At 41.6% G+C, this 27600-nt stretch overlaps 1 protein-coding gene across 2 annotated transcripts; it reads left to right on the top strand.

Moving 5' to 3' along the window:
* Window positions 1-3811: 3811 nt before the first annotated feature.
* On the top strand, window positions 3812-27533 carry C6 (complement C6). 2 transcript variants are annotated; one of them, XM_054810275.1, is made up of 18 exons: window positions 3812-4145; window positions 5395-5552; window positions 6312-6468; window positions 8829-8973; window positions 9610-9751; window positions 10589-10727; window positions 11555-11755; window positions 14017-14257; window positions 14968-15090; window positions 16008-16174; window positions 17094-17319; window positions 18555-18726; window positions 19833-19944; window positions 20366-20498; window positions 21501-21692; window positions 22232-22322; window positions 23660-23901; window positions 25802-27533. In XM_054810275.1, the coding sequence occupies exons 2-18, from the start codon at window positions 5395-5397 to the stop codon at window positions 25981-25983; spliced, it is 2823 nt and encodes a 940-aa protein (XP_054666250.1). In that variant the 5' UTR covers window positions 3812-4145; the 3' UTR covers window positions 25984-27533. The 2 variants fall into 2 exon arrangements, with proteins under 2 accessions (XP_054666250.1, XP_054666251.1); XM_054810276.1 differs by lacking the exons at window positions 16008-16174; window positions 17094-17319.
* The last annotated feature ends 67 nt before the right edge of the window (window positions 27534-27600 follow it).

Below are 27600 nucleotides of genomic sequence, written 5' to 3'. Positions count from 1 at the left end.
GCACTTTCAGATCCTGCAGCATAAAGTCTGAATCCGCCAACACAATCCTTGAAGAGAAATTGTTTTTCTCCCCACGTGCTGCTGTTTCACAGCATCCTCTGTGCTGATACAACCTCTCTTCTCAAAGCCTTTGCCTCTGCTCTTCGATCCCACACCTCCTTCAGACCAGCAGTGGCAGCCAGGGAGGAGGCAGCAGCGTGGGTTTCCCCGTGAAGCAGAGCACAAGCAGCGGGCGCCTGGCTGCAGGCAAAACTGCCCGCCACTGCCGTGCCATGCTGGGGGCAGTGCCACCCCTGTCATCAGATGGCCCAGTGACAGACAGGGTAAATAAGATATTTTATGGTTCACTTTTCTTATTGCCACAGAATATGTCAAAACAGCTCAGTATTGAAGCCATTCAGATGGCCTTTTGTGCTCAAAGGCGCCTTCATTTTTTTGTTTCAATATCCCTTCTCATGGGGCGCATATCAGGTGATAAAATTTTAAAGAGGAGGAAGAATACCTCACTGAATTATTAAGTTCCAAGTGTATTTTTCTCCCAGTCCATCCTGATATTAAATTTTAATCTGCCACGTAGGGATGAAAGATTTCTCTTGTACTTTGTTTTCAGGAAGATTTTGAGGGGAAAAAAAATTGTCTAGTGAATAGTATCAGTTTATGCTCTTAAAAATCCAGATTTTGTCAAAGAGCAGACAGCTGAAGCCATGTCTGCAAGATTTGTGTGAGATAAGGGGCGCAGTTCAGTAAACTCTTGCCATTCATCATCCAAAGAACTGGAGGTAGGTAGTAACAGTCCACAGTTCTCAATTTTATGGGCCAGGATGGATGGGTTTTCCTGCTTAGGCATCTGGGAAATCTGGAAAGCACCAGGAGATGTCACTTAAACTGAGAGCTGTTTGACTTCTGCTTTGCTTACCTCTCAGAGATTGTTGTGGTGTTTGCCCCCCTCCTTCTGCTCTTTCCCCTTTACAGTTCTGGAGTTTCTCCCCTGAGCAGAGCTTTGGGGTGAGAACATAGGCTGCTCTCTAGAGCGGTTAGAGGTTGACATGGGAGGATAATACGGTTTTTCTGAGTAAGAGGAATTAGATATAGGATGAAACAGATGAGGCGTGACCTTGTGAAATCCAGCTAGAAACGCTACAATCTCAGGCAGAATACTCGCTGGATTTCTCCGCTCCCTTTGAGATAACGTTTCCCCGCTCTTTGAAAAATGGTCTTTTATAAACACATTGCAGCAGAGATGATGAGATGTTATGTTTGTTTTGCTCGAGACATATTTCTTCTAGAAATAATGAAATTGAGGCCATGGATATGTGCATAGACAGTCCCAAAGTCTGAGTGCTGTAAAATGGCATGCATCTATACTCTGACCTCTCTGGGTTGCTCCCAGTTTGATTCCAGTGATAGTGCTTTGGTCTTTGGGGAATACTGCACCAGAGCTTGAGACCGGAGACTTAGTAAGGCACAGCATCATATGGGTGTGAAAGCATGCAGGACTGCAGTCCAGAGGAAGAACATCTTTTGGTGCTGATGCTTTTCCATGTGAAAATCAGTCCTAGAAGGCACCCTTGTTTGCATGAGCCATCGCTTGCCATATTGCCGACAAAATTTCTAAGTGCTTGTTTCTCTAAGCAGACTTATTTGATTTCTCATACTTTTACAAGGTCATGAGGAAACCTTGCTAGTGGCTGACTGTGAGGACAGAAAGTGAACAAGAAGTGGAGTGTCAGCACTAGGGTGTTGCCTGCTGTTCAGATGCCCTAACACATCCTATGATATAAGGGAAGGATGCATATATGCAAGTGTCGATCTCCAGCCAGGAGCGAAGAGAGTGAGATTGCTCTGAGGATATCCTATAGACAACGCCTGTGAGGAACTGAGGAATATATATGGAGAGCAGTCCTGCAGTGTCACAAGGTGAGCTGCCACACGTGGGAAAAGTTTCTTTCTCTAGTCACTTTGGTTACGTGACCGCCAGCTTTGTTGTCCTGGTCCAGATTCTTCATTCCTCTGATCAACTCACCTGCTTGCAGATGAGCTGACAACCTCCTGAGGCACATCAGCAGTTGCATGCAGCTCTGCTAAAATGTGAGTTAGCCCAAGCAGTGCTCTTTGCAACTGTGGCCACCAGCTTCGGGCAACCGAGTTAAGTTCACATGAACTCCCATCTAGGGATTCAACATGAATGTACTCACGCTGTCCTCAAGCCCTGACTTTGGTGTGAAGTTTACCAGTGCCAGTCTCCACCTAACACTTCTGTTAATGCAAACTGTGGCGCTTGTCTGCTAGTTTGTTCTCTGGTTATGAATGGCACAGACTGCTTGTAGACTGTGTGAAGCGCCCTTTCCCTGTAATAATTTTAAAATTTATAAACTGGTTTAGCAACTCCTTGTTTTCCTGTTAGGTAAAAGCATAAAAGTAGTTTCTCAGCTAGAAGCTTTTAGCCATCTGCATTACACTACTATAAACACTGACTTGCAGCTCACAGCTGTGGTTTGCTTCTACAAGTCTGAGAGAAGCCAGGCACCTCCTGTTTGGGGTCCCACTGGGGCTGAAGGGGTTGCCCTCAGTGAGCTGGAAGTGCTAAGGGTTAGGAGACGCTCTCTAAAAGGCAGAAGCCAGTGTTTTTCACATAACTTTACAAATCCCACCCAGCAGCAACCATGGAGCCAGAGTGATGACTATTTTGATTTCTTATAACAAGTTTACACAATGTAACAAGGATCTGGCAGAACATCAGCTTGCTAACTGTCCTCAAGTTGTGTTACAACACTTCCTTGGCCAAACCCAGAATTAAGAAAAAAAAACAAACCAAAAAACCAGAAAACCACCCACCAAAACTACAAAAGCAGCTGGAAAATGAAGCTATGCAGGAAGCTCTGAGTTGTTTTTCTTTAAGGATATGTATGACCTTGGGTCCCAACAAATTGGGAAATATGTTCTGAGGACTCTGACATCTTGTCATGTTTCTGCCAGTCTGCTGGTGCGAAGAGGGATTCAAAGCAGCCTTGCCCTCTGGGTGGGACACATGTCAAGTGTCTGGGAGGTTTTGGGTTCTGTTCCAGACTTACAAATAATAAATTTTTTTAGGGCAAACTACTTCCTTGGTTTGGGCTTGTCATTGCTGTGTCTGTTCTGTACGGGTGTATTCTCTTGCTTTCCATTTTAAATCCTGCTGGCACCTCATTCTCGGGGTGGTGCCTGTGTTGCAGGGCAGAGGCACTCAGCAGCTCTCGTCTGCTGGCTGCACTTCCCCAGGGTCACCGTGTGCCCAGAGCTCACCACAGAGGGCAAAAGGCAGAGAGCTGTAAATCACTCAAATGTCTTTGGAGTTTTGCTTTCTCTGGGAGCCCCGCTTTTGCAAAGAGAGTGCAGCAGCAGACGGGTGCTTTGCCCTTGCCTGGGCTCTGTCTCGTGTTTCCTAGTGAAAGCAATAATGATTTATGAGCATGAAGCATCTTACCGTATTCTCACTCTCTTACCTTCAAACTGAGAGCAGAGAGGTCGTGCAGCTCTATCGGGCAGCACAAGGAGACTTGCAGTGCATCGAGCCATTACGGCCCGGTGAAAAGGTATTTTTATTCCTCTCAGCTCATGTTGGGCAGCCGCATTTGTACAAAGAACTGTTCCTCCACAATTCTCCAGAACATGTCTCTCTGGGGACACTGGTGAAGAGGCCATTTTGTTCTGACCATTTCTGTCACCAGACCAAATATGCTTTCATTAACGGATAACCAAATTAAACAAAACCTCCAACCTTTCATTTAAGAGACTACAGCAAACCACACCAAGGTCACACCAGTGTGCAAAGTTGACTGACTTTGCAGCTAACAGCCTTACAGCAAGTTAATAAAGAAGCTCTTTAGTTGGCTTCAATGCACACGGGTTACAAGACATATGGGGAAGCATTTTGTGGTTTTTTTTTCTTTACAAGTTTGAATTAATCTTTCATGTACTTACATCTATATGGCTGTTGATATGCTTCTGATTTATTGATTGGTTGGAGTTTTGCTCGCAGGCGAGAATAAACGGAGTTTTTCTATGTACGCTAGAGTGAAGGAATGAACAAAGTAATTGAGGGAGTCCTGTAGGGCTTCATCTCCTTCCTAAGCAAGCACCGTTGGTGCGAGGAGCCAGGAACCCAGGTAAGGAAAAAAGATGTAATATTTGTCCTCCTCTTGGTTCATTGGCAAGACTGTTGATTTCTCTGTCTTCAGCTTTACTGTATTTTGGGTTTGATTATACTTAAATGTCTCTGAAAGGTTTGTTCATTGATGAATTGTTGCATAAAAAGTGTTCTGAGTTCTCACTACGACAGCTATGTGAAGACTTACTGCCTTTCTTTACTAAAGGAGGAAGCAATGTTTTGACTTGACACAGTTTCATTTTTTTCTCAGCAAGGTATAAAAATCATAATAGCATATGCGGCTAAAAACCTAAAATAGAAAACAGTTGCACATTTCATTTCAAACTTTTCAAAATGAAATCTTCTGGAGTATTATGTTAAAATAAATACTTGTTTTTAAAACTTCCTATTGGGTTTTCTTATTTTGAGGCAAAACAAAATTATAATGTTCTACTCTTAACAGCCTATCAAATTTAGTGTTCATTCAATCTCATGATGAGGGGCAAAAATCTTTTGCATTTTTCAAAGGGCAAATAGTTTGTCTGGAAAACATTTTTCAAGTTCGCTAAGCATTATTGCTTCCTAAAGACTGCCTATAACCTTCTGCCTCAATAAATAAAGTTTGATTGACCACTGGAGTGAGAAATAGGCTAGCTGTTCTGTTTTCTTCTGTTGGTAGAAAATTCAGATGAGCTTTGAATAGTGATGGTTTGTGATTTAGACAGGCTAGTCAAAACTAAGAACAACAAAAAGCTTCAGGAAGGATTCACTGCAGCAAAACACTCATGCTGAGGAAGTTTATAAGCATGTGAAAATCAATTGGTTACAGGGTAATAGATGGGACTGCTTATTCTTAAAATCTTGTTTATTGTTTCACATGGTTTATAGGAAGAACTGTCTCATGCTTTTATTCTTATTCTTAGAAAATATTTTTGAGAATACTTCCAAGCAATGAAGAGCAATAGCAGGTCTTTATTTGTAACATTCAAAATGATTTATAAGCAACTTCTTAAATAGAAATAATGCGCAGTCATGATTAGTACTCCTGATAAGTAAGTGGCCAAAAAAACATTGTGACTTCTGGTACTTAAAGTATCAACTAAATTATTGATAATTGTGCATCATGCATTATTACCTTTCTAAGTACACTGCTTAGTAACTTTGTATTGTGAAGCAGATTTAGACTCTGCATATTAGATATGTCTCTAAGAATACAGGCACAACCATGATAGTTTCTTAAGCTTTTGTTACCTGTCCATGTGTGGTAGATGGACACCTGCACTACAGACAAGACTATGTTAGTGCACCTGATGCTGCTGAGCCTGGTGATTGGGAGCAGCCAGGGGTGCTACTGTGAACATTACCCATGGGGGTCGTGGTCTGCCTGTTCACAAACCTGCAATTTTGGCACACAGACCAGGTACAGGTAAGGCCAAACTATCTCACTACTTCTATGTTTCTATTTATTCCACTATTTAATACCACTTCTGGGGAGGGGGACCTGTGTCTGAAACTCCAGCTTCCATAATATACTGCAAAACTGTTTACCTGACAAATAGGTTATATTTTAATTGCAAGACTTAAAAATTACACAATTATGCATATAGAGCATTACGGTGCCTCCAAACAAACCTGCATCTGCCAACACGTGTAGTGAGGAGAGAACAGCCAGGTCCTATGACGGCCTCGCCAGCAGCGTGCATTGGGCAACCGGCCCCTGCGAGCACACGGGGCCAGCGCTCCGCGTCCCGCTCTGGGAGCTCTCCCAGTGCAGAGCAATGCCACGGGAGGGCTGAGCTACAGCATGGCAAGCCTACAGAAAGTTTGTCCCTGTATGATTAATTTTATGAAAACAGTTAAAGTCAAATAAAGATTCATCAGCACCATATTGGATGCAATTCAGTGGTATATTCTAAACTTGTGAGAAATCCCCTCTTTTCCACCTGGCTCTCTCTGTAGCTATTCTCTGGGACATTTGAAGTGACATGAATCAAAAAGAATTGCTCTGTAAACTTAAGCTATATTTGGATTTTTCTTTTAATCAGCATTCTGCAACTACTTATTATCTCTCAAGTTTCTTTCATTGGACTCAAATAATTTTCTTTATCAGCCTTCACCCACAGTTAGAGAACATCTATGATATGTCTATGATTTCTTCCCAGCATAACGTGTTAAAATTTTTTAGGCAAATAAAGATGGATGAATATTATAGCCAAAACTTCTGTGACCAGCTGTGCACAAAGCAGGAATCTCGTGCATGTAACCAGCAAGCATGTCCTATAAACTGTCAGCTTGGAGACTTTGGCCCTTGGTCGGAATGTGACCCATGCATTAAAAAACAAGTAGGTAGAAAATGTTTTATTTGGGTTAAATGCAAGAAATTATGCTTAAGAGATCTCTTCATTTCAGACATTCAACTTTATGGCAATTCATCTGCAAAATGACAGTTTATGTTAACAAGGGAAATTGGTTGTGAATTATAACAGTAGAACATGGAAAGAACAAGTTAAAATAAGCAGATCAAACCAGAAAGGGCTGAATTAGAAGCGTAAATCCATTTATGAGAACTTGCTTCAAAAGTTCCATTGTCACAATTAAAGATGAATTTTCCACATAAAGCTTAAATTAAGCTTTAGAGTTCACATCTATTTAAGCAGGAGAAAGTCACAGAATCTTTAGCTTATCCATAGCATTCTATATGATCTAAAGACGAGAAAAATAGGATCAAATCATCTGTTAAAAAGAGTTAACTGGCAAATCCTAACCTGCACTGGCTGGAAATGCTCAGGCTGTATCTTACACTGATAGTCAGGGTCAGTTTGAGATTGCTCTTAAGAAATCCAGGGCACCATTCCCCCAACCTTTATAGCCTACACAAAAAACAGGTGGATGTGCTTAATATCTGTGGAACGAAGCCCCAGGATGGTGTTTTTTCCTCCTGGGCTTGTGTCTGTCGACTGATGGTCAAGACTTAGAGGTAAGACGGCAGAGAAGGAAGAGGTGAAAAGTCATGTTCAAGTGGATTTGACCTAAAGAAACCAAGCTCCGGCAAATATAAGTTTGTAGGGAGTGGGGAGGAGCTGAGTGCAGATTGTTTGGGGTATTTATGTGGCTGGTGGATCTGAGCTTTGAGGCTGACCATGACAGCGGCTCTGAGTTTCTGGGCAGACACAGCCTACAGCTGTCTGAATGTCCTGCTCAGCTTCAGAAATCCATGCCTGAAAAGCAATCTAGAAAATCCTGTGAGTTATCATAAGTATATCTTTACATACACATACAAATTTCTGATGCCCATGCAGGATGAGGAAGACATGAAGAAGCTGTTCTAAGCGTGAGATATGAACCTCCATGTGGGGTTCCCATCCTGCAGTTGGGATGGAGAGTACGAGAGCAGAGCAGGGACAAACGGTGAGAGCGTGGGAGTCAGCAAACAAACTGCAAGAGCTGAAAGGGCGCATTGCTCTCAATTGAACTGATTTTTTTGTAGTCAATATCCTCTTAAATGGCTGGGTTTCTTACATACATATTCATATGTAGAAGCGTTGTTCATTTTTATTAACTTTAAATATTGATGCAACATCTTTGCTGCTTGAAGCAGAAAGGTGCTTTCGTGGACTGCGATCCATTTTTCCCTCCAAGCTATAAACATCACTGCTTGTGACCTTTATAAATATAAACAACCATCAGAAAGGAGGATGTGACTTCCAAGGTATGTGTGAAGACTATTGTAAGCAAGCTGCCAGTGAAGGGTAGGGATGCAGAGGTGGAAGCTCACACAAGAAATACAGTGAGTGTTACGGATCCCAAGTGGAGTACGAGGAAGGGTTATCTTGAGCTCAAAAGCCTTCAGATGGTCTGCTGTTGCTCCTCACACTCTCCCTTCATAGCCATTCTTGATTTTTTACTGATTTTTACTAGTCATCTTCCTGCATTGTTTGACTCCACAGTCTGTCTACAGGAAGAGAAATAACAGAAGTCTTCAAGAAACTGTGCTTTTCCAATAGGGAAAAATTCTTAGAGGAGGAACTGTTCAGCCACATGCAGAGCGGTCTCACTAGCAGTCCCTTGAAGTGGAGTGGAAAACATATCTGGAAAAAGGCTGCTAGCCTTCAGCTTTGTTATTCTGCATGGAGGGTGCTGACTTGGGGAAAGAAAACCCAGTAAGCTCCAGATTTTGCTCCCAGATGGTCTCTGGTAACAGAAACTTTCAGGAAAACCATTTTTGTCCTCCCCAGTCATCCAGTGCTCCACAGATAAGAGGCCCCATGTGTGGGAGCCAAGCCAGCTGGTTTAGAGATGGGGATACATGCCACTGTCAGAGTGTTTCTATTTCAAGTGATGATAAAGAGCAGGATAAATCTCCACAAGCCTGTTCACACACCATTTCCTGCAGTACTTTTAAAGCTGAAGATACAGGGACTGAACTTCGGATTCCTCCAGTGATATAGCCCAGGTTGTCAAATGTTTAATCATGTATGCTCCTTCAGGGCTACTGAGGCTCTTGGATTTCAGTTCCCTGCCTGCCTCACCTGGGTGGATGGTGTGGCAGGATGTAAGGACAAAAAACCCCAATTATTTCCTTCGGGGCTCTGGTTTTGATAAAGCTTCAGCAGCACTGAGGCATATGGCTCTGCCTGGGAGGGCACTTAGCAACAAAAAGAGCTCACACAAACACTCTGGTTTTGTTTCTTCTGCCTTTCAGTTTCGTGTCCGGACACTCCTGCGACCATCCCAGTTTGGGGGTCAGGCCTGTCCTGAGCTGCTGGTGGATTCCCGCCCATGCTTCCCAACTAAGCTCTGCAACATAGTGGAAGTTGATTGCAAGAATAAATTTCAATGTGAAAGTGGTAATGACAGTCTTCATTGTGTAACTGCTGCATTATTAGTCAAAAGATTAGACACTGAGACAAAAACGGTCCAGATGATCCAGATCTTGTATGTTCCATGCACAAATTCCAGGGAAAAGGAGCAGAAAGAAAAGTCTACCTAAGGATTTCATATCTATAAGTAGCAGCTGATGTTTGCAGTTTCTTCTGTAACTAAAAGTAATTCAAGGGCAATCTCTAGACTGGGATGTCAGTATGACCACAATAGCTAGATAGTAGCACTGTTCTAATAATATTTCTTTGCGCAAATTTTTCATGTCCGAACATATCCATAGAGTTTGTCTGAACATAAACTCACACCGTTTTTATTTGTGGGTATTTCTTGTTTGCTTCAATTTAAATATACCTGAATAGTCTCAAAATAATTTTACCCACATATTCTTTTGCTAAACTTTTAATTAAGACTTTGCAGCTTCAAAGCAAGGCAAAACTGGCAGAACTGAGACAACCATTTCTTATTGGAATAATCTAGGCATTATACTGCCTCACCATTAATTCCTATGACAAGTTCACACCTTTAATAGGGAAAAAGACAGTCTGCCCTTTTCTGCATTCAGACATGGTGAATCTTTGCATAAAGCTGTTTCTCTGGTACAGGTCGCTGTATTGCAAAAAAATTGGAATGTAATGGAGAAAATGACTGTGGGGATAACTCTGATGAAAGGAATTGTGGGAGGAAAAAGAGCGTGTGTAACAGAAAGTATGAGAGCATCCCAGGTGTGCAGTTAATAGGAAATGGGTAAGCCAGCCTTGCTTATTTTTCATAAACTTGAGATTGTTATCTCACTAATTTACATAAACAAGATAATCCCCAACTAGCTTGTGAGAGTATCCTATTAAAGCACATAATCTCTCAATTTAAAATTAACAAGAAATTATAAAAAAGCAACCAAACCATCAGGCTTGCCCACTGCGTTTGCCAGTCCTGCTCTGCAATGCTGGTGCACTGGATAAAGAGCTGTCAGGGAGCACGGCTCTCTGAGTGACCCTTCCTGCCTCAACCAGAGCATCATGTACTGGCAGCTTCCAGCTCAGTTATGCCAAGTGCTTCAGAAATTTTGACGATGTTCCTCTACAAATGTTTGCTCGTCTATGATATATTTCACACGATACCAACCATCACCTCATCCAGGATACTAATTTAAGCAGTGTAAAACCTAAACATGGGGTGCTTGTCCCAAGCAGTCCTGCATTTTTTAATTGAATTTTGAACTTGGTGCACTCTGGTAGCATCACTTATGGCAGAAATGAAGAACTGCTTTTTTATTTTCCTAGGCCATTTTTAGGTGTTTCTCTGCTTAAAAGTGACTGTTTCGTGCTGACATTGGGATTACCTAGAGGGTTAGACAGTGCTGGAAAGTAGGAAGCAGGATTGCTACTGCAGCATTTTTCAGGTGAATTCAGTGTGAATGAGAAGTTCTTGTAGAGGAACTTCTTTCAAAGCAGTAACATAATCCAGATACTCATTCCATTTCCTTTAAACCTACAAAATCTTCAGTGCAGCTACATACCACTAAATGTTTCAAGCCTGTATGTCTTCCTGGGATTTTAATCTCTGGAAATAATTTTTTGTTAGATTTCACATTCTGGCAGGAGAGAGCAGAGGGGAAGTCCTTGGCAACTCATTCAATGGAGGACATTGCACAACAGTGAAGCGCAATGAGACCAGGAAATCGTATCGTGTTCCTGCGAACCTGGAGGCTGTCAGCTTTCAGGTATTCTCAAGGAGCAACTGCTGGTTGAAAAAACACTGCCATAATCACGATCCAAGTTATGTGCTCAAGTTTTAGGCAGTAATGTGTGTTTTAGGGCAAGATTAATCAACCTGGTGAGGCCTGAACATGCTTCAGGTGATGTGTGGAAATGGGATAAATTGAGCACTCCAGTGGCTCTACTCATGCCTTTCAGATCTGTGTTTACTCACTGCATCATATATCAGAGCCAACATGATTGATTTGGGCTTCTCTCCTGCTCCCTCATGGCTGTGGCCGTGCCTTCGTTCTGACTTGGTACCAAGGGCCTTGCTCCTAACCCTGACATAATCTGGCCAGAGGCTGAAATGGCTCAGGGAGGAACTGTGTCCCAAGGCTGCAGGTGACTAGAAGGAAGCTGGTGTTAGGACAGCCGTAGGTACTGCAAGGATACAGCAGTGACGCTGAAATGAGCTTGGACTTGAACAAATGTGGACATAGCATGAAGGTCTGAGAGTCTTTGAAAAGTGTGTTGAAACAGTTTTTGAAAATTATTTCTAAGCTTTGGGACATGGGGGTGGGGAATTTTAGAATAAAGTGTTACATGTTTTTTTTCTTTTTTTCTTGTATAAATGCCTGTTAGTAAGTCTACTTCTTATCTTATATTCATCTTGCCTATCAACCTTTCTCTGCCTCATCTTTTGTGTTAAGAACAGTTTTTTAGCTTACTGCCATGTGTCAAACAATCAGGCGTGTTTCTTCCATAAAAAAAAATTAAGATTCATTGCTTAATAGGTTTCTGTTTCAGATTATTATTTGGGCAAATGTGTTTTGCTGTACTGAATCTCCAGGTAATAGATGAAGAGGATGATGTAACATCAGATTTCTACAATGATTTGACTCCCCTGAGTGACAGTGCTCATGAAAGTAGTTCATCTACTCATGGTGCTCGAAGTTCTTCTGGTATCCCATTTTTATTCTCAAGAAAGACACGTGTTAAAGTCACATCATCTTCCTCCTTCAAGAAAGCCATTGAAGCTTCACATGAAAAGGTAATTGATTGTTGCCTCCAGTTTCTTCCTTTCATTCAATTTTTGTCTGCTCATTTCGGAACTGAGCTACCAAAGGCTACTTTCCTTACCAAGGCATTGGCATTACATTTAAAACAAAACAAAACAACTCTAGAATCATAAATTATAAAATTTGTCTTCTGATACTACAGGATGTTCTTGGTTGTAACATAACTTCTGTAATGTAACGTGCTTTTCCGTTTTCAGTACAGAAGCCATAGGTTTATTCCACTTAAAAAAGCATAGATTTGACATATATTTAAGATTATCAGATTGGGTAAACCACTTCTTTCCCTGTCTTAGTTATGGATTAAGAAGGCTGAACACCATGTAGTAACAGTAGCAGACAACTCTAAAAAGAAACAAAGTGCACTCAGGGACGTTATATATATGCATGTACTGGGAATTAATCTACATTAGTTTTTGATTTGGTAACTAACTTACATATTGGAGTCTCATGGCTGCTAAGATGCACTTGGTCGTAAAGATAATCTCAGAAATATCACATCCACAGAAACATATCACATCCACAGAAACGTCAACATCAGTCCAGCTCAGTTTGTGTTTGGCTGGTTTTTGTCAAAGAAGTAGTTTGTATAACAAAACGCTTGATTTAGACCAGGCTTTATTTGGGAATAATCATCCCTGATATACTCACACTTTGTATTAATACCTGGTACTTGTGCGTCAAGCTTGCTACAGGTACCAGGGTTTACCACTATGATTAAACATGTGCCCAGAAATGATGGAGACTATGAAATCCAATTTCCCGGGATTGTTCTACAAGTGAGGGTTTCCAACACTGTGTGTGCCTCAGGGATTTAACATAGAAATCACTGGGTTTGACAACTGTAAGGTAAATTGCTAGTAATAAAAGCACTTAATTGCTATTAATAAAGGCACTTAAGATACTTTTACTAGCAGAAAATGCAAATATGAGATACATGTCAAGCAGAAATTCATATTTAGCATGCAAGTGTATGCTAAAACCAACTAAGCTTTTAGAATCAGTATCTGCCAAGTGGCCTGCAATTTTGTGTGTTGTAACTGAAATGTTAGCTGGCAAAGCTGAAAATTGAGGATTAGAACCCAAATCACCTGGAAATTCTAAAACTGATGTTACTACAGGGTATTTTAGGAGATGAATATAATCTGGGAATTGTTACGTGTCCTGTTTCTTCCATTCGTATTGTCACTGCAGCAGAAAGCAGAGTAGCTTATTTTCCAATGTGCAAATGAGATCACTGAAATGAGCAGTGCTGTGCAGAACTGAGAGCTCAGGTCCAGCTCAAGCGTCAGTCCTGGCTGGGAGAACTCTCTGTCTAGATGCATCCTTGTGTCTTCTAAGCCAAGTGACCTTGGAGATAGAAGTGGAGTAGAGCCAATCTACCAGCAGCAAAATTTAGCAGAAGAATCCATGTATAAATCAGTAAAAAAGTTGTTTTGTAATGAATCTTTCCTATCTGCTGGTTGGTCATTTGCTCCAGTTTCCTGCCCCTCCTTTTGTTCTTGATTTCTTTGCTTCAGCCTTGTGCCATTAGTTCCTTTGTCACTTTATAAGTCCCTTCTTTCAGTATTTTCTATTCCTCTCCTTTCTGTTTAGTTAAACTCCTACACAAACAGCCTCTAGCATTGCGAAAATATATGAATTAGCTGTTTCAAAACCATAATTTTTTCTAAATGTAAGAGATGTTTCCAGTTTTCAAACTTTCTTTTTTTTGCCTCTCACATTAACAGCCTGACCCTTGAGCTCCATGAGATCTTTTTCCTTGTGGTTTAGTTTTAGTTTTAGCAGACTGATGAATTGTGACACTTCATAAGAGTGAGTTAGTATCCAAAACACCCACTCAACAGATTAGTTGCAAACGACCCATGCATGCTCATAAACTGAAGCCTTTCTTCCGAGACTTTTAGTTGTCTTATCAATTGCTGGTGTATTTGTTATGGCAGGAGTCCTTTTGCTTTCTGTTTGGTAGGTACTCAGGGAGTCCTAATTTTTGTTGGAATGCTACATACTCCCACAATGTAAAGGAGTAATGAGCATTGTCCTCAAGAACCTCATAGGGCTCTTGGAAACTCCAGGGTGAGATTGTTCATGGCTAAAGCAGCATGATACACAGGATTAATTAGTTCTTGCAATGTATCTCAGGATGTACTCCTGGCTCCTCTACTTTCTGCAATTAACTACCTATGAAGGTGCTAAGACTCCTCTTTTTTTTTTTTAATATTTTATTTATTTCTAGAATTCCAACTTTATTAGAGTCCATAAAGTCATTTCTGTTGCAAACTTCACAATGAAGCAGTCAGATCTGCAGCTCTCAGACATCTTTCTAAAAGCACTTAACCACCTGCCCCTGGAGTACAACTACGCTTTATACAGCAGAATATTTGATGACTTTGGCACTCATTACTACACCTCTGGGAAGATGGGTGGTTCTTATGACATTCTTTACCAGTACAGCTCTGAGGAATTGAAGAACTCAGGTATGTAATCTTTAACAAGAAAATATCATGATTTGTTTACCAGCTTTTCTTATCACTGTTTTTAGGTCTTACACCACATAGTAAGTTCTCCAACAGCAAAAAATCCTTTAAACTTGCATAGACCCAGGAATTACTCACACTGCCTAGATATAGAGCAAGAAGAAATTTTTGCTTTACACTGTCTTAATTTGAAAAGCTCAAGAGTTCCTTACTTGGTAAATGTCACTGTGTTCAGGGAAACCTCTTAAGACCTTCAGATCAAGACCAGGTGCCACCAGGAAAAGGTGTTCCAGCATACTTCAGTGTGAGACTGAGGTCTGAGAGGTGTAAGTGGTACTTTTTGGGACACAGTCATTAATCTTGTTGGTATTGATGAGAAATTACTCTAAAAATATTCACACGACTGCCAGACTGTCAAAATGCAAAGACAATAACACAAAAGTGGAAATCTAAGGTTAAAAGCTGTGATTCTTAATGCCACTGCTGTAACTTGCATGGGCATGGGAGGGTACCTAAAGGGGATGGTGATCATGACTCAGTCCAATGCTGTTTGTACCTGGGAAGCAGGTGCCTGCAGTAATGAAGTCTCTAGTGGTGGGTGAGGAGCAGGGAGACCTGCGATGGCTCACCTTGACGTGGGAGCCTGGGAGCATGGTGCCATCACATAATATTGTTATGGGGATGAAGCTGCTGCTCTGTGGTATTTCTAGGCCTCACAGTGGATGAATCAACGGAGTGTGTCCGAACAGAAACAACAAGGCGCGTGTTCTTCCGGAAGAAAAAGAAAGTCAGTACCAGATGCACCACTAACAGGATGACTGTGAAACACGAAGGTGACGATGATGATAACAGGGTCCATGTCCTGTTACTTACCCTGAGAGATACCATTCCCCTCAGCTAGGTACCTGAGGTGACCTCCTAGCTTTGTTGAACTACAGATGCTCTTCCACCACTCACTGTCAGAGGAGGCAGTGTTTCACTGTTTGCCTCTGAAGCAAGCACTAGAAACATCCTCTTACTTGCAAAAGAAATTATGATGTAAGAGTGCTCTTCCTCTGCTCTGGAGCACCATCATTGTGGATCCGGTGGCACTGGATCTTCCAGTCAGTCATGGATCTGACAAACATTCCCAGCGGCCCTGGGTCTAGGACCAGGCATGCCAAACTGGGAAATGGGCACAGCTAGAAACATGCGATCATGACTGAGTCCCTGATCTTCTTTAAGGGCTGCAATAAGTTGGGCAGCAATAACACACTCCCTGACCTTCCCCTCCCCTCTTCCTCATGCTAAACAGACATCTAGGTGCAGGAGCTCCCTGGAAATGCCAAAAATATCATGATCTGCATCACTAAAACAGGGATTTCATTACCTCCACCATTTTTTTGTCCTCATTTTATGATCAATTTCCATTCCTCAGGTGTTTATAGCTGGGACTATAGATCTTGCCTTGCAGTGTGTTCTTCTAGAGGAGCCTGCTGTCCCCCCTGCATTTTCCACAAGTGTCTTGTGTAGTTCTGAATATCTCCATGGCTAAGGTCTCAGACACTCCATTTGGAAGACTATGACACGTTGCTGTTGTAGTGGGGATTGTTTTTCTGAGCTTATACTTCATTCTTCCAAGGGTAGCTTCAAAAAAATTGATCTTACTATATCGTTTTATATCCTATTACACTTTTTCTTAGAAGTCTTTCTACATCCGCTGTCTTTGGAGGCCTTTGTCTGACCATACTGTGATGAAATCACCTTTCAGGTTCCATGTTGGAGTCAGCCGAACGGTCTGTCTCCCTGGTAAAAGGTGGCAGGTCAGAGTACGCGGCAGCTCTGGCCTGGGAGAAAAAGGGAGCTTTTCCAGGACACACAGTCTTCACACACTGGCTGGAATCAACAAAGGACAATCCCGTGGTGATTGACTTTGAGGTATGAGAAGAGCAAGAAAAACATTGAGATAGTAAAGCACTCACCAATTAGCAGCTCTTGAGAGACCTCTGCAGGTGTTTTGTCTTTTAAATTGGGAGTGGTGTGTGATATGAATGTGCATACATAGGGGCATAACATAAACATACAGAACATTTATTAGCATGCATGGTGTTGGTTTATAAGCCACACCAGGTTTGCATCATCCATGGACAGTGAGAATAAGAGGGAATACGAACGAACTACTCTGGCACCAGCAGGAGCTCAGGCATGGGCAGGAGTTAGTCACTGTGCAGGAAGGCAGTGCATGCTGCTGGGAACACTTTTTTTCCTGGTGCTCTTTCCCTTGTCAGGCCTATGTTGCGAAGTATGACACATAGCTAAACTGAAACAAAAGAGCAGTCCCTGGTGTCTCTGTCGTGCTCATTTAACGCAGCATGCCAGCGCTGTTGTGAGTGCACTGAGCTCCTTGGCTGGTGCAGCAGCCACTCTGCAGCAGCAGCAGCAAAGTACTGGAGGCAAATGGCAAAGCCTGCCCGAAGGCAGCATGCAGACATCTTTCTCCCACTGCAGCTGCTGAGCACCTGAAGGCAGTCTAAGGATGTCTCACATGGCAGGGACTGGATGTAAGCAAACCCCACGTCATCCATGGTGTCCTGAATTTTTAGACATGGTATCCCACTTGGTTAGTTTTCCACTGGCTCAGAGCGCCCTAAATTGGGGAAATAAAAGCAATATAAACAGGATAATATAGATGTATAGCACTGTCATGCTCCATTAAAGCCTCCATAACTTTCAACACGCCTGACTCCTGTGTGATATAGCTTCATATGTAGTCTCTAGTGCCTTTAAAATCCTGCAGCTACACCCAGCAGGACCGTGCTGTGTCTAGGTAACAGCTTACTGAACGGCTGTCTACCAGGTGTCACCCATCGTGGATTTGGTGAAGAACGTGCCATGTGCCGTAACCAAACGTCGCAACCTGAGGAGAGCCCTGAGAGAATACGTGGGCAGGTTTGACCCTTGCCAGTGTGCCCCGTGCCCCAACAATGGCAGGCCTGTGTTTTCTGGGACGGAGTGCCTCTGCCTGTGCCAGGCTGGCACCTACGGCAAAAACTGTGAGACACGAGCTCCAGGTTACACATCAGGTATTTGGGGTGATACTGTCATAATGTAAATATGGTCCTTCTGGTATCTGTTAAAGATGAATCTGACATAACCTTCCCTTACTAAATCCATAGCACTTCTTATCACATGGTGATGGTCAGAAAGTGTAAGAATAAACGTAGGATTAAAAATAAAAAATCAAACTGAACAGGCACATCTCAAAAGAAATTGTAAGACATGCTAAAAGATTCCTTAGCTACGTAATTAGGAAATGAGCTGTTCAGCAATAAGGATGAAGTTGAGATCAAATATAATTGATGCAAAAATTAAGAAACTAAGAAACCCATTCCTTAGGTTTCCCTGTAGCCTATTATGCTTAAGACTAAATGGCTAAAGGAGATAAAAATTGTTGGTTACAATGTGGAAGGAAAACTCAGTTGTCTTAAGGAAAGAGAACACAATCATAATTCTGAAGAATTTAAAGAACAATTTAATGTGAACAGGTTTTTGAATGACATTGGTGCTAGTGCCATACCTATGAAAAACAGAAGAGACTTACAGTATTAAACTTGCTATGACATATATTTATATTCCAGAACCAAAAGGGGACAGAAGGAAAGGTCACTTAAGCAGATACAGGCCTCATTATGTGACTCAGATAAAGACCTATTTTCAAATGAATAAACAATTGAAGATATGCAGATAGACATGAATGTAAAAAGTGTATTGCATGCGGAAAAGAACAGGTGTTTAAATAATATAATAATATTAATAATAATATATATATTTTATATAAAAATATAAATATATATATGCTTCATGGTGGCACAGACAAAATACCCCAGGGGTTAAGAAAAGACAGTAGTGTTTTAACTTAGCTTGCATAGGATGGAGATTTGGGGTTTGCACACAGTGTTAGAGCTCAGATTTATTTAACAATTCATTAAATACTGAGCTATCTAAAAAGGTTGTCAGCACCATGAAAACTCAACATCTCTGTGTGCAATAAAAGTAGAAAATGCTTCTATGTTTGAATGTTACTTGCAATCAAAACTAGAAAGGAAGATATATTTTAGGTTTTCATGAAGCAGCTGGAATTTGGCTTTCTTTTTGAAAAACTTCACATTCTAGAGACACTCTACTCCCTGAACAGTAACAGTTTTAAATCCTCTGAAAACAGCTGTTATGAATTTACCACCATCCCCCTCATACGTGGCTTTAAGAGAAATACTATATATGGTATACCAAAAGATGGGATTTCTTTTCTTTCTTGCAGTTGCTGTAGATGGCCGCTGGGGTTGCTGGTCTGAGTGGAGTTCATGCGACGCTTCCTTCAAAACGAGAAGGACCAGGGAGTGTAATAACCCCGCCCCGATGAACGGTGGGAAGGCCTGTGAAGGTGAACGGGAAGAAGAGGAGGATTGTTATGTCTCTGTGTTCATGGACAGGTAAGAAGGTGGTAGATCAAAAGATCTCCATAGTCATGGGGCACAGTTAAGAAGCGCTCCGGAATGGGTTTGTGACTACCAAGGAGAAATAGCAGTCAGTTCTCCCATCTGAACTTCTGTGGTGGGGCTGAGAGAAGGAAATGTCTGAAAATTTTTGCAACTAGCTTCAAGTTTGGATATATTTATTGTTTATTCCTAGAAAATGGCTGATGAATTACATACTAAAGTACGCCTGTTGATCTCTTACCTTCTTTGCATGGTTTCTTGTCCAAAGCCATGGGGAACTCATCTGCTTCTGTTCATGGGAGTTCACAGTTTCTATTTTTTAACATTGCATCCTCTTTTCTTAGAGGTTTGGATCTGAACTCAGTCTCAGAGATGATTCCACTGAAACTACCAAGCTTTTCATATCCTCCCCTTTTAGTATGTCTGATGTACTGGTTTTGCATGGTTTCAACTTAAAATCACAACTCTAACCCCAAACTGGCTCAGTTTCTTGCATCTTCTAGAGCAAGGCTTTGTACAGATGGTCTTTCTACTGGAACCAAGAGCTGAAGCAGGATTTTCATCATCCCTGCTGTAATGGCTACAGAGGAAATTCTGGAGTGGATAGGAGAGGACCAAAAGCAATGGGCTCCGCAGCTCTTTGTTACACAGCTCCGTTAGACACTGCAGACTGTACCGCTCCATGCTCACAAAGACCCCCCTCCTTTAACCATGGCCTGATGGCAACAGGCGGGTTTTGACTGCGCTTATCTTAAACCCAACCAAATCACATGGACTCCTTAGAGACTTCCTCTATATGCTGTTCTTTGCCTCTTTTCCTTACTCTATAAAAATATCTCATGAGTTATGTCGATAGAGATTGTAGCCCTGTATCTATCACTTTTTTAGTGCTCTCACAATCTCCCTCCTATCAACACCTGCCATTTTTGATATCCACCACCTTTTATTTAAAGGAATAAAGTTTTTTCACCTTGGGGACAGGTTGGGACAGGACAGGACACACTCACAGCATTCCTGGCCAAACTCCTGACATTCTGCCATTGCTATTTGGCAACAGCAATGCTTAATACATCCTTTATCAGCAAATTTTTACTTTTCAGAGGTGCTCCTTGTATAAATGATGATGAAGCCAGGAGAGAAGAGGATGTCCCTGTTGGTGAACCTGAGTCTGGATGCTCCAGGCCAGACCCACCAGAAAATGGCTTTATCAGGGTGAGCATGAAAAACAAGTGATACAGAAGGAAAGTTTAGTAGTTGCAGAGCTGGAAAACTTTGCAGCTTCTTTGTTACATGTGCCTGATACCCAAGCCAGTTACTGTGCTAGTGAGCATGTTGCTGTGTATGTGGCATGATGTGGCACTCTAGTCCACCAAGGTCTGTCAGCAACTGACGGAAAGGTAAGGTAAAGTCCCTTTCAAACAGTGGTCCTTGAATCCTTGTTTTGTAACCATGACATCAGTTAGTGCAGCTGGATAAACATATCATTACATAGGCGAGTTGATGACTCATTTCAGAAGAGGAAAAGCACGCATTCATTACATCGTATTATCAGGCTTTTATCACTGTTTCTTTTGACAATGTCCAGTCTTGTTGCCATAGATTTTTGAGTGGCTTTTTGTTTTCTTTTTTGTAGAATGAAAAGAACCAGTATGCTGTGGGGGAAGAAGCCGAAATTGCCTGTGTGAGTGGTCATGTCCTCAATGGCTATCAATTCCTTCGGTGTCTGCCAGATCAAACCTGGACACAGCAACCTGTTGAATGTCAACGTAAGAAAGAGAAAATTAATTTAGCCTGGTAACAAAACAGAAGCAGAAGAAAAAGACGTAAAATAGATTTTAATACAGGTTTTAACAAAAGAATCTGTAATGATATCGGAAAAGATAGCATTTTAAGAAGGTATTTCATGTAGAGATGGCAGAAACCTACTGAGTCACTACATCATTCCTCTTTCAATTCAGAAGTGTTACTATTATGTGCTTTGTAAGGATATTGTAATATTCAGTGCTTTAGAAAACCCTCAGATCTATGCTGTGAAATTCTTTTGTCTAGTTTTAAATACCTTTAACAGAAGGACTCATCTTTTGTTTCCACACTTACATAGATATCTTTAAGTTGATGACAGTTTTGCTGAAGAGAGTTTTCTTAGAGAAATTTGTCTACCACTTTTTATATTAAATGGATGATCTGTCTCTAACCACCGTCACCACCCCAGGCTGCCTTGAAAATCCCCACAATAAATCAACACCTTGAATTATTTATAGTCCAATTAAGAATTAAGGATCAGAACTGACCTGGGTTTGCTAACAGGAGAGATTCTGGTAGTTTTCTAGAACTCAGTGTGATTTCATTGACTTAGTGTTCATTTTATGAAAAAAAAATTTGCCTGATTATACTTATGAGCTTTCTATTGCCGTTCATTTTAATTGTTTTGTTAATAGCTTCATTTACAAAAGAAAAATTAAAATATGCTGTTACTGCCATTTTTATTATTTTTAAACTGTAAAATTAAATTACTTATACTAGCTTACATTAGAAACACATTCTAATTATTTTGTTATTGATTGAAAAATATTTTTAAAAGACCATGATGGTGTGCTGAAAATTTCTAGACTTAAATATGTCAAATACTTATTAGATTTGAATGTCAGTCAAATGTTCAGTGTTATGGAGTGTCTTTATGGCTCTTCAGATGAAGCATTATGACTTGCTGTAAATATCCACACACCATAAAAGTGACAAGAATTATACTTTTTTCTTGTTTATTACAGCCTCGGTATGCCTCAGGCCACCAACATCTGACAGTGTCACAATTTCCCCATTTAAGCAACATTACAGCATTGGTGAAACCATGAAGCTGAGCTGCCGAGCTGGGTTTATAGTCACTGGTCAAACACAGTATACTTGTGGGAACGACCTGTCCTGGATACCTCCTATTTTGAGATGTATTACATGTGAAAAAGGTTAGTATACCTGCATATGCTTTACCGTTTCTATACTGCCGGTGTTAACAGCATAGTTTATTTTAGTTAGCCACACCTAGGAAGCAGATCAATGGTTTTAAGACACATAGCAACTGTTCATTAATTTTGGTTTTACTTTGTCCCCACCACAATGCCATATAATTTCAGTCCCAAACCTCTGCATTAAGTTCAGAATTTTTGGATGCAATGTACTGTACACTTTAATTATGAACTTGAGATACTGAAACAGTTTTCGTAAAAGCAAAACAAAACAAACCCCAGATGTATTAACAAGGCTTTATGAAAGTAAAATAGGAGAATGCATTCTACTGAAACTGAAGCTTCTCTTCTTGTACAGGATTTTCCAGTGATTTTTGCAAAGACTGATGCGTACTTGTGGAATCCTAACCACAGCAGCTTTTGAAGAGAGAAATATGGGATAAAAGGAAATAAATCCATTTTAGGTTTTATGGCAAAAGTCTAAGGTATTTCTGTTCACTTTGTTACTAGTTACAACACATCTCACTCTTTCGTTTCAGATTTGCAAACTAAAATTAGAGGTGTTTGCAATCCTGGACAAAAGCAGATTGGATCTCAGTGTATTTGTATGTCTCCAGAGGAAGACTGTGGGTAAGTTAAGTATTTTCATTAGAAAAGTTGAAGGTTCTCCACTGATAGACTAAGAGTCCGTTGTGACACAAAACAGGAAGAGTAACAAAAGGCAACAGCAATTCAGGGCTACTCTGTTCAGATATTAGCCAGCTATGCCTCTATATCCAAACTACAGTCCCATTTACAGACTATGAAATTAATGAACAATGACATTAGCCAAATGGCACACCAGGGCACATCCTTCTAATCTACATTACCATCTGCTACCAGAGATCCCCATTCTTCCTTCTCTTCATTCCTCCAATCTGTACATTTTCACTGTCATCACCTTGCTAGAGTAGGTCATGCTCCTTGTGTTTGAGATTCACCTTTTTCAGATGAACATGCTGCAAAATACACTGTATGTTTCAGTCTCCAGAACATATAAAAATACATAAGACTTGGATTTACCATCCCTTTACACAACATGACCTGCATAGACCATTGAGCCTTCAAGTGAATAGAGGGTTATCCTAGAGGATTTTTAGTAAAAGACTGGCCAGGATGGAGGTGTGGTGTGATGCTGGAGATAGGAGAGATGAGTATAGCTTGAATATGAGCTGGGCTGTTGTAGAGCTGAGATCAACACACATTCCATCACAGGGCTCCTGTGTGACCACAGGCGAGTCCCTCAGCATGGGACTCGTTCATATCAGTGCCCAAATAACCAGGTATCTTCTCTCTCTCTCAAGAGCTCTTGGGTGGAAAGAGAGCATATTCAAGGCTGATATAGACATTGTCAAAAGTATAGAGGCCAAATCTTCTGAAAACTAAAGAGGTTTTGTTGGCTAAAGCTCTAAGTTTAACTCAGGAGGCTAAACAAGGTGAGCTGTTTTCTCTTTGGGACATGACTAAGCTCCACAAAATTATGCTGCTTGGAAATGCCTGCTTTTGCTGAGAATGAATCCACCCAGAAACAAAAAACAATACAGAAAGAAACTACAAGCAGCATGGCTGGGTTTGCCTGCCGTTGGTCCCAAATTAACTGTGCCTCAGAGGCAGTCTGGCACACACAGCTGCAGGGCTGCATTAACTCAGACAAGCCACCCCAGGGCCTGTGGAAATTTCCCATGCCTTGTGGAGATAACATGTCCTTCACCTCCCATCTGTTGGACAGGACCAAAACTTCCTCATCTCACAGCACTATGCTGTATCAGGTCCAGGTCCTGCAGTAGCTGGGACAGCCTTATGTCTTTAGACAGATATCTAACCTAGCCATGGCTTTGCTGTGTTTCATCTGATGATGGTGGAGAGTTTAGAAGCACGGACTTGTTCCACACCCTGCTAAAATAATTTTTCTTTTTCCCTTGGGGCAGCCACTATTCAGAAGACATCTGTGTGCTACATGCTGCTTCTGAACAGAATGTGACCAAGCCCAGCTGTCAGTATTCAGCTGAAAGGTGCCTCGGAGAGCAGTCGTTCCATTTCTTGCATGCCGGCCCTTGCCATGGTGATTCCAACCTAGATTGGCTTATCGAAAGGGCAAAACTCTCTGCAGATAGCGTGAAGAAAGTGCCCTGTGGCTATGACACCTGCTATGACTGGGAAGAGTGTCCAGGTATGACTTCTGAATAGTGGGATTTAGATCCTTCCATCTAAAAATAAAATGTGCTGACGCCTTCATTACTCCCAGAATGGGATTTATAGGCATTGCGGTCCATCTGAGCAATTTACAGTGAGAAGAGTGTGGAAGTGTGGCCAGTCCCATGTCCCTGCTACCAAATATTACACTTAGATATGAGCCTTTTCCCTCAGGCACAAATGGTGTAGCGTTGCCACTTCCCATTAGTAAGGCACAAAGGGAACTTGGAGGTTAAGGGAACTTTTTCAGGAGAATTAACATATGAATTTTTAATCACAGCAATGTAGTCAGCAATGTTATCACCCATTCCCTGTGAGGCTACCATATCCACTAATATGTACTGCAGGAGTTAATTTGGGCCACACCCTCTATAGCATATAATTTAATTATTAAATTAAATCATTATAATACTTAAAAAGCAAGACTGGGGCCATCAGACTTAATGGGATTTTAATAGCGAAATTTGCAAATACCCATATGTAAAAACTGTATTTATTAAGAGTTTTAATGAACTAGCTAAGCTGGTGAAATCCCTAAGAGGATTATTTTATAAGCACTGTTGTGCAGCTTGGCTATTTACTGTGTAACTTGGTGATAAGAGCAGCAGGTTTTCCTGTAAATGTCTGAGGTGCTGGCTGATTCCGTGCACATCAAGCACTTGCCAGGAAAAGGCTGAGTGGCAGCCATGCTCATTCCTTCACTTGCTTCCAGAGACAAACGTGATCCTTATCACAGCTTGTCTACTTATGATAAATAAAGCAACAGCAATGTGCAGCAGTCCTAAAATCCTGTTTTGAAGATGCAAGATTTCTGCAGCACAGGGTTTGAAGTAGGTGGCTGTAAAATTACCACATGAGATGTTGTTCCTTGTAGGGCTGAAGCAGAGGGCACGAACAGGTGTGCCTCTCAAGGGACATGCTGTATTGGAGCCTCTAAAAAACCTGGGTTATAATTTAAAAAAAAAATTTGGCTTATTTATTCCAGAGCCCCTAAGAAGCAAAAATCTGCTCCCACTGTGAAAGTGGCTTAAAGATGAATCCTGTGCCAGCACCTCAGTGTTTTTCTCTCAAAAGCCTGAAGAGGAGCCCTATTCAGTGAGGAAAAATGAGAAAGAGAGGAGAAAAATACATTAAATAAGTTTTCATTGTGATGCTTAAGAGGTTTGAATTGGACTTTTCTCCTCTCCCTCTCATGAGTATGCACAAACATTTAGGAGATGGGAGTTTTGCTTTTCCTAAGAATTGAGTAGTTGAGATCAACACAGAGGCAGAAGATATTGCAGTACCATGTGAAAGTAGCTAAATGGAGGAAAACACACATTTTTCATATGTTTTAAGAAAGGGAGGGCAGAAACTTAGTTTCCTGCCTGGGGAATTTCTGGGAAAGAATATAAAGAGTCAGAATCTGATTAGATCAGAAATGGATAATGAAATAACAGGCAGGACTGAGCTTTACCACAGGCCAGCAGCAGGTAGCTTAGCATTCATAAAGGGAACTTTAATGAAATAGAAGCTGACACAATATGGACCTTAAGACTCCATTTCACAGCAACATTGTGTGCAAGGATAATTGGGAACAGAAAGTCAACTTAATATCTTTTTGTTTAGAAGAAAGGTCAGGGAAAGCCAGTGGATAAAAATAGTTAGATACTTCATTTCTGCTTCTGTATGGGCCACTGCTGCAAAAACTGATATTTAAAGCTGCTTTTGTCTCTATACCCTACCATCTAGTGTATGCACTATAGGCTTTTTGTAACTAATGTATCACAAACCTCCAATAGTGTTTTTCCCTGATGGACTTTGAAATATTGTCCAACCATAAAATATGGTTTTGGTCATGCCATTTGCAGCTAAAACTCCAACACGTTCTTTCCCAGAGACACAGACACAGTGCTCCTGCCTGATGCCTTACCAGTGCCCCAAAGAAGAGAGCCGCCCTCACTGCATCCGTATGGAGTCAACAGGGAGGAGGAGGACAGTCAGTCATTGCACCCTGGCAGCCATGAAGTGTGCTGGCATCAAACTGGAGGTGCTGGAGCAGGGGAGCTGTCTGGTGTAAGCTGTCAGCTCTCCTGGCAGCCACCACAATCATCTCACCATGCACAGGCTGAGCCGTCCTGGGGAAAACTTGGCTGGTTATGAAAGGACAAGTAGATCAAAAACAAAGGATGAAAAAAAAAAAACCAAAAAAATGAGCTCACTTAACAGATTTTTGGGAGAAGGGTGGCAGCAGGCTTTCTTTGGTCTGAAAATGATCTGGAGTGTGGGGTATAGGAACTGTTCTCTCTGCTGGTAACTCTGTGGAGGTACAGAGGGAGGGAGGGGAGCAGGTAGGAAGGGAGAAAGGGGAGCGTTGCCTCTGGTCTCCCCTGGTGCTGGATGAGACTTTCCCTTTCCTCAGCCATTTGTTGTTCTGTTCCTGCACTTGTGACTGATGTGCACCCTGGTCATCTCGCTGGCTGAGTACCCACTGTATCATCCAGGCAGGCAGACTTCAGCATCATTGCATGTTCCATCTGACACCTAATGGGGTCATGGAGGAGGCTACCTGTCTGGGCATTCACGGTATAAATTCAGGGAGAAATACAAAATTCTGAAAACTGCAAATATGCAATGATTGAGTGACGTCTTCAAAACCATGAGATTTTAAATCAGAGTAACCAAAGGGAGGAAATGTTTGCTTTTCTGGGTTGGTTTGCTGGTTTTGAGCCTCAGACACTGTTGGGGAATTTTTATGGTATCCCTTGAGGTGAATTAAATATACATTTGTGTTTAAATATAAAAGAAAAATTTAATGAAAAATGCATTGGGCAAAGTCTTACCATAGTACTATGCAGTTCTACATGGAGTCTGCAAAGATGCACCACAAGCACCTTCCTTAAATACGCTTGCACCAGCACCAATCCTGAGAGATGTTGCATGGGGCACCTCAGCCCAGCCCGGGTCCATCTCCCAGCCCAGCTCTGCTGCCCAAAGGTGGCCCCTGAGCGCTCCCATTCCAGGGTCACTGCAAGACAATGCTGAGGCTGTTTCTTACTTCATCACCAAGGGAAACTTCACTCCCTTGCAAGCAGTCGTTCTTTCTCTGGCATTTCTATCTGCCCAGTTCAACCCCTTCTTGTAGTTGGGCCTTCTTGCCAGATCATTCCTGTCACAAATTACTACTGCTGTGCAGTTAGTTACAAGTAGAATTTCGCCTTCGACACTCAGAATTTTAAAGAAATGAGGATTAGAAACCTGCCTTCCAAGAAGGGGAAAGCTGAAAGTCACTGCCCTTCACCAGCAGTCAGCAGAACAATGAAAATAATGAAAAAAGCGTGAGAAGTGTCCATTGATGAATAACCTTCCCTATGTATAAGTGTCATACCTTGCCAGGGGCTGGGCAGAGTCACTTGGGAGCTGGGAGTGGGCTGGATGCAAAAGGGTTATTTTTCCTCTAAGGAGGTATCAGACGCCTATATTTGGGATGCTGCCAAGCTCCCTAAATCAGCAGCTAGTCTCAAATGGATGGAGCTCAAGGAAAAGAAGCAATTAATCCTGCTGCTAAATACAATAAAGCATTCTGTTTTGTTGCTTAAAATGTGTAGTAAAATGATTATAAAAACTTGAGATAGATTTGCCTTTGTGGTTCTATAGCTCTTTCCTCCAACTGAAGATGTATGTTAATATGCTGGTG

This window comes from Grus americana, chromosome Z, assembly GCF_028858705.1.
Source record: "Grus americana isolate bGruAme1 chromosome Z, bGruAme1.mat, whole genome shotgun sequence".
Classification (NCBI taxonomy): Eukaryota; Metazoa; Chordata; class Aves; order Gruiformes; family Gruidae; genus Grus; species Grus americana.
This window is presented reverse-complemented; position numbering and strand designations above follow the sequence as displayed.

What these genes read in the sequence shown, in the direction of transcription:
- C6 (XM_054810275.1), top strand. Translation starts at nt 5,395, where the DNA reads ATGGACACCTGCACTACAGACAAGACTATGTTAGTGCACCTGATGCTG. An exon ending in GTGCAGTTAATAGGAAATGG is followed by an intron (nt 9,752 to 10,588) that starts GTAAGCCAGCCT and finishes ATTTTTTGTTAG; the next exon opens with ATTTCACATTCTGGCAGGAG. An exon ending in TCTCCAGAGGAAGACTGTGG is followed by an intron (nt 22,323 to 23,659) that starts GTAAGTTAAGTA and finishes CCCTTGGGGCAG; the next exon opens with CCACTATTCAGAAGACATCT.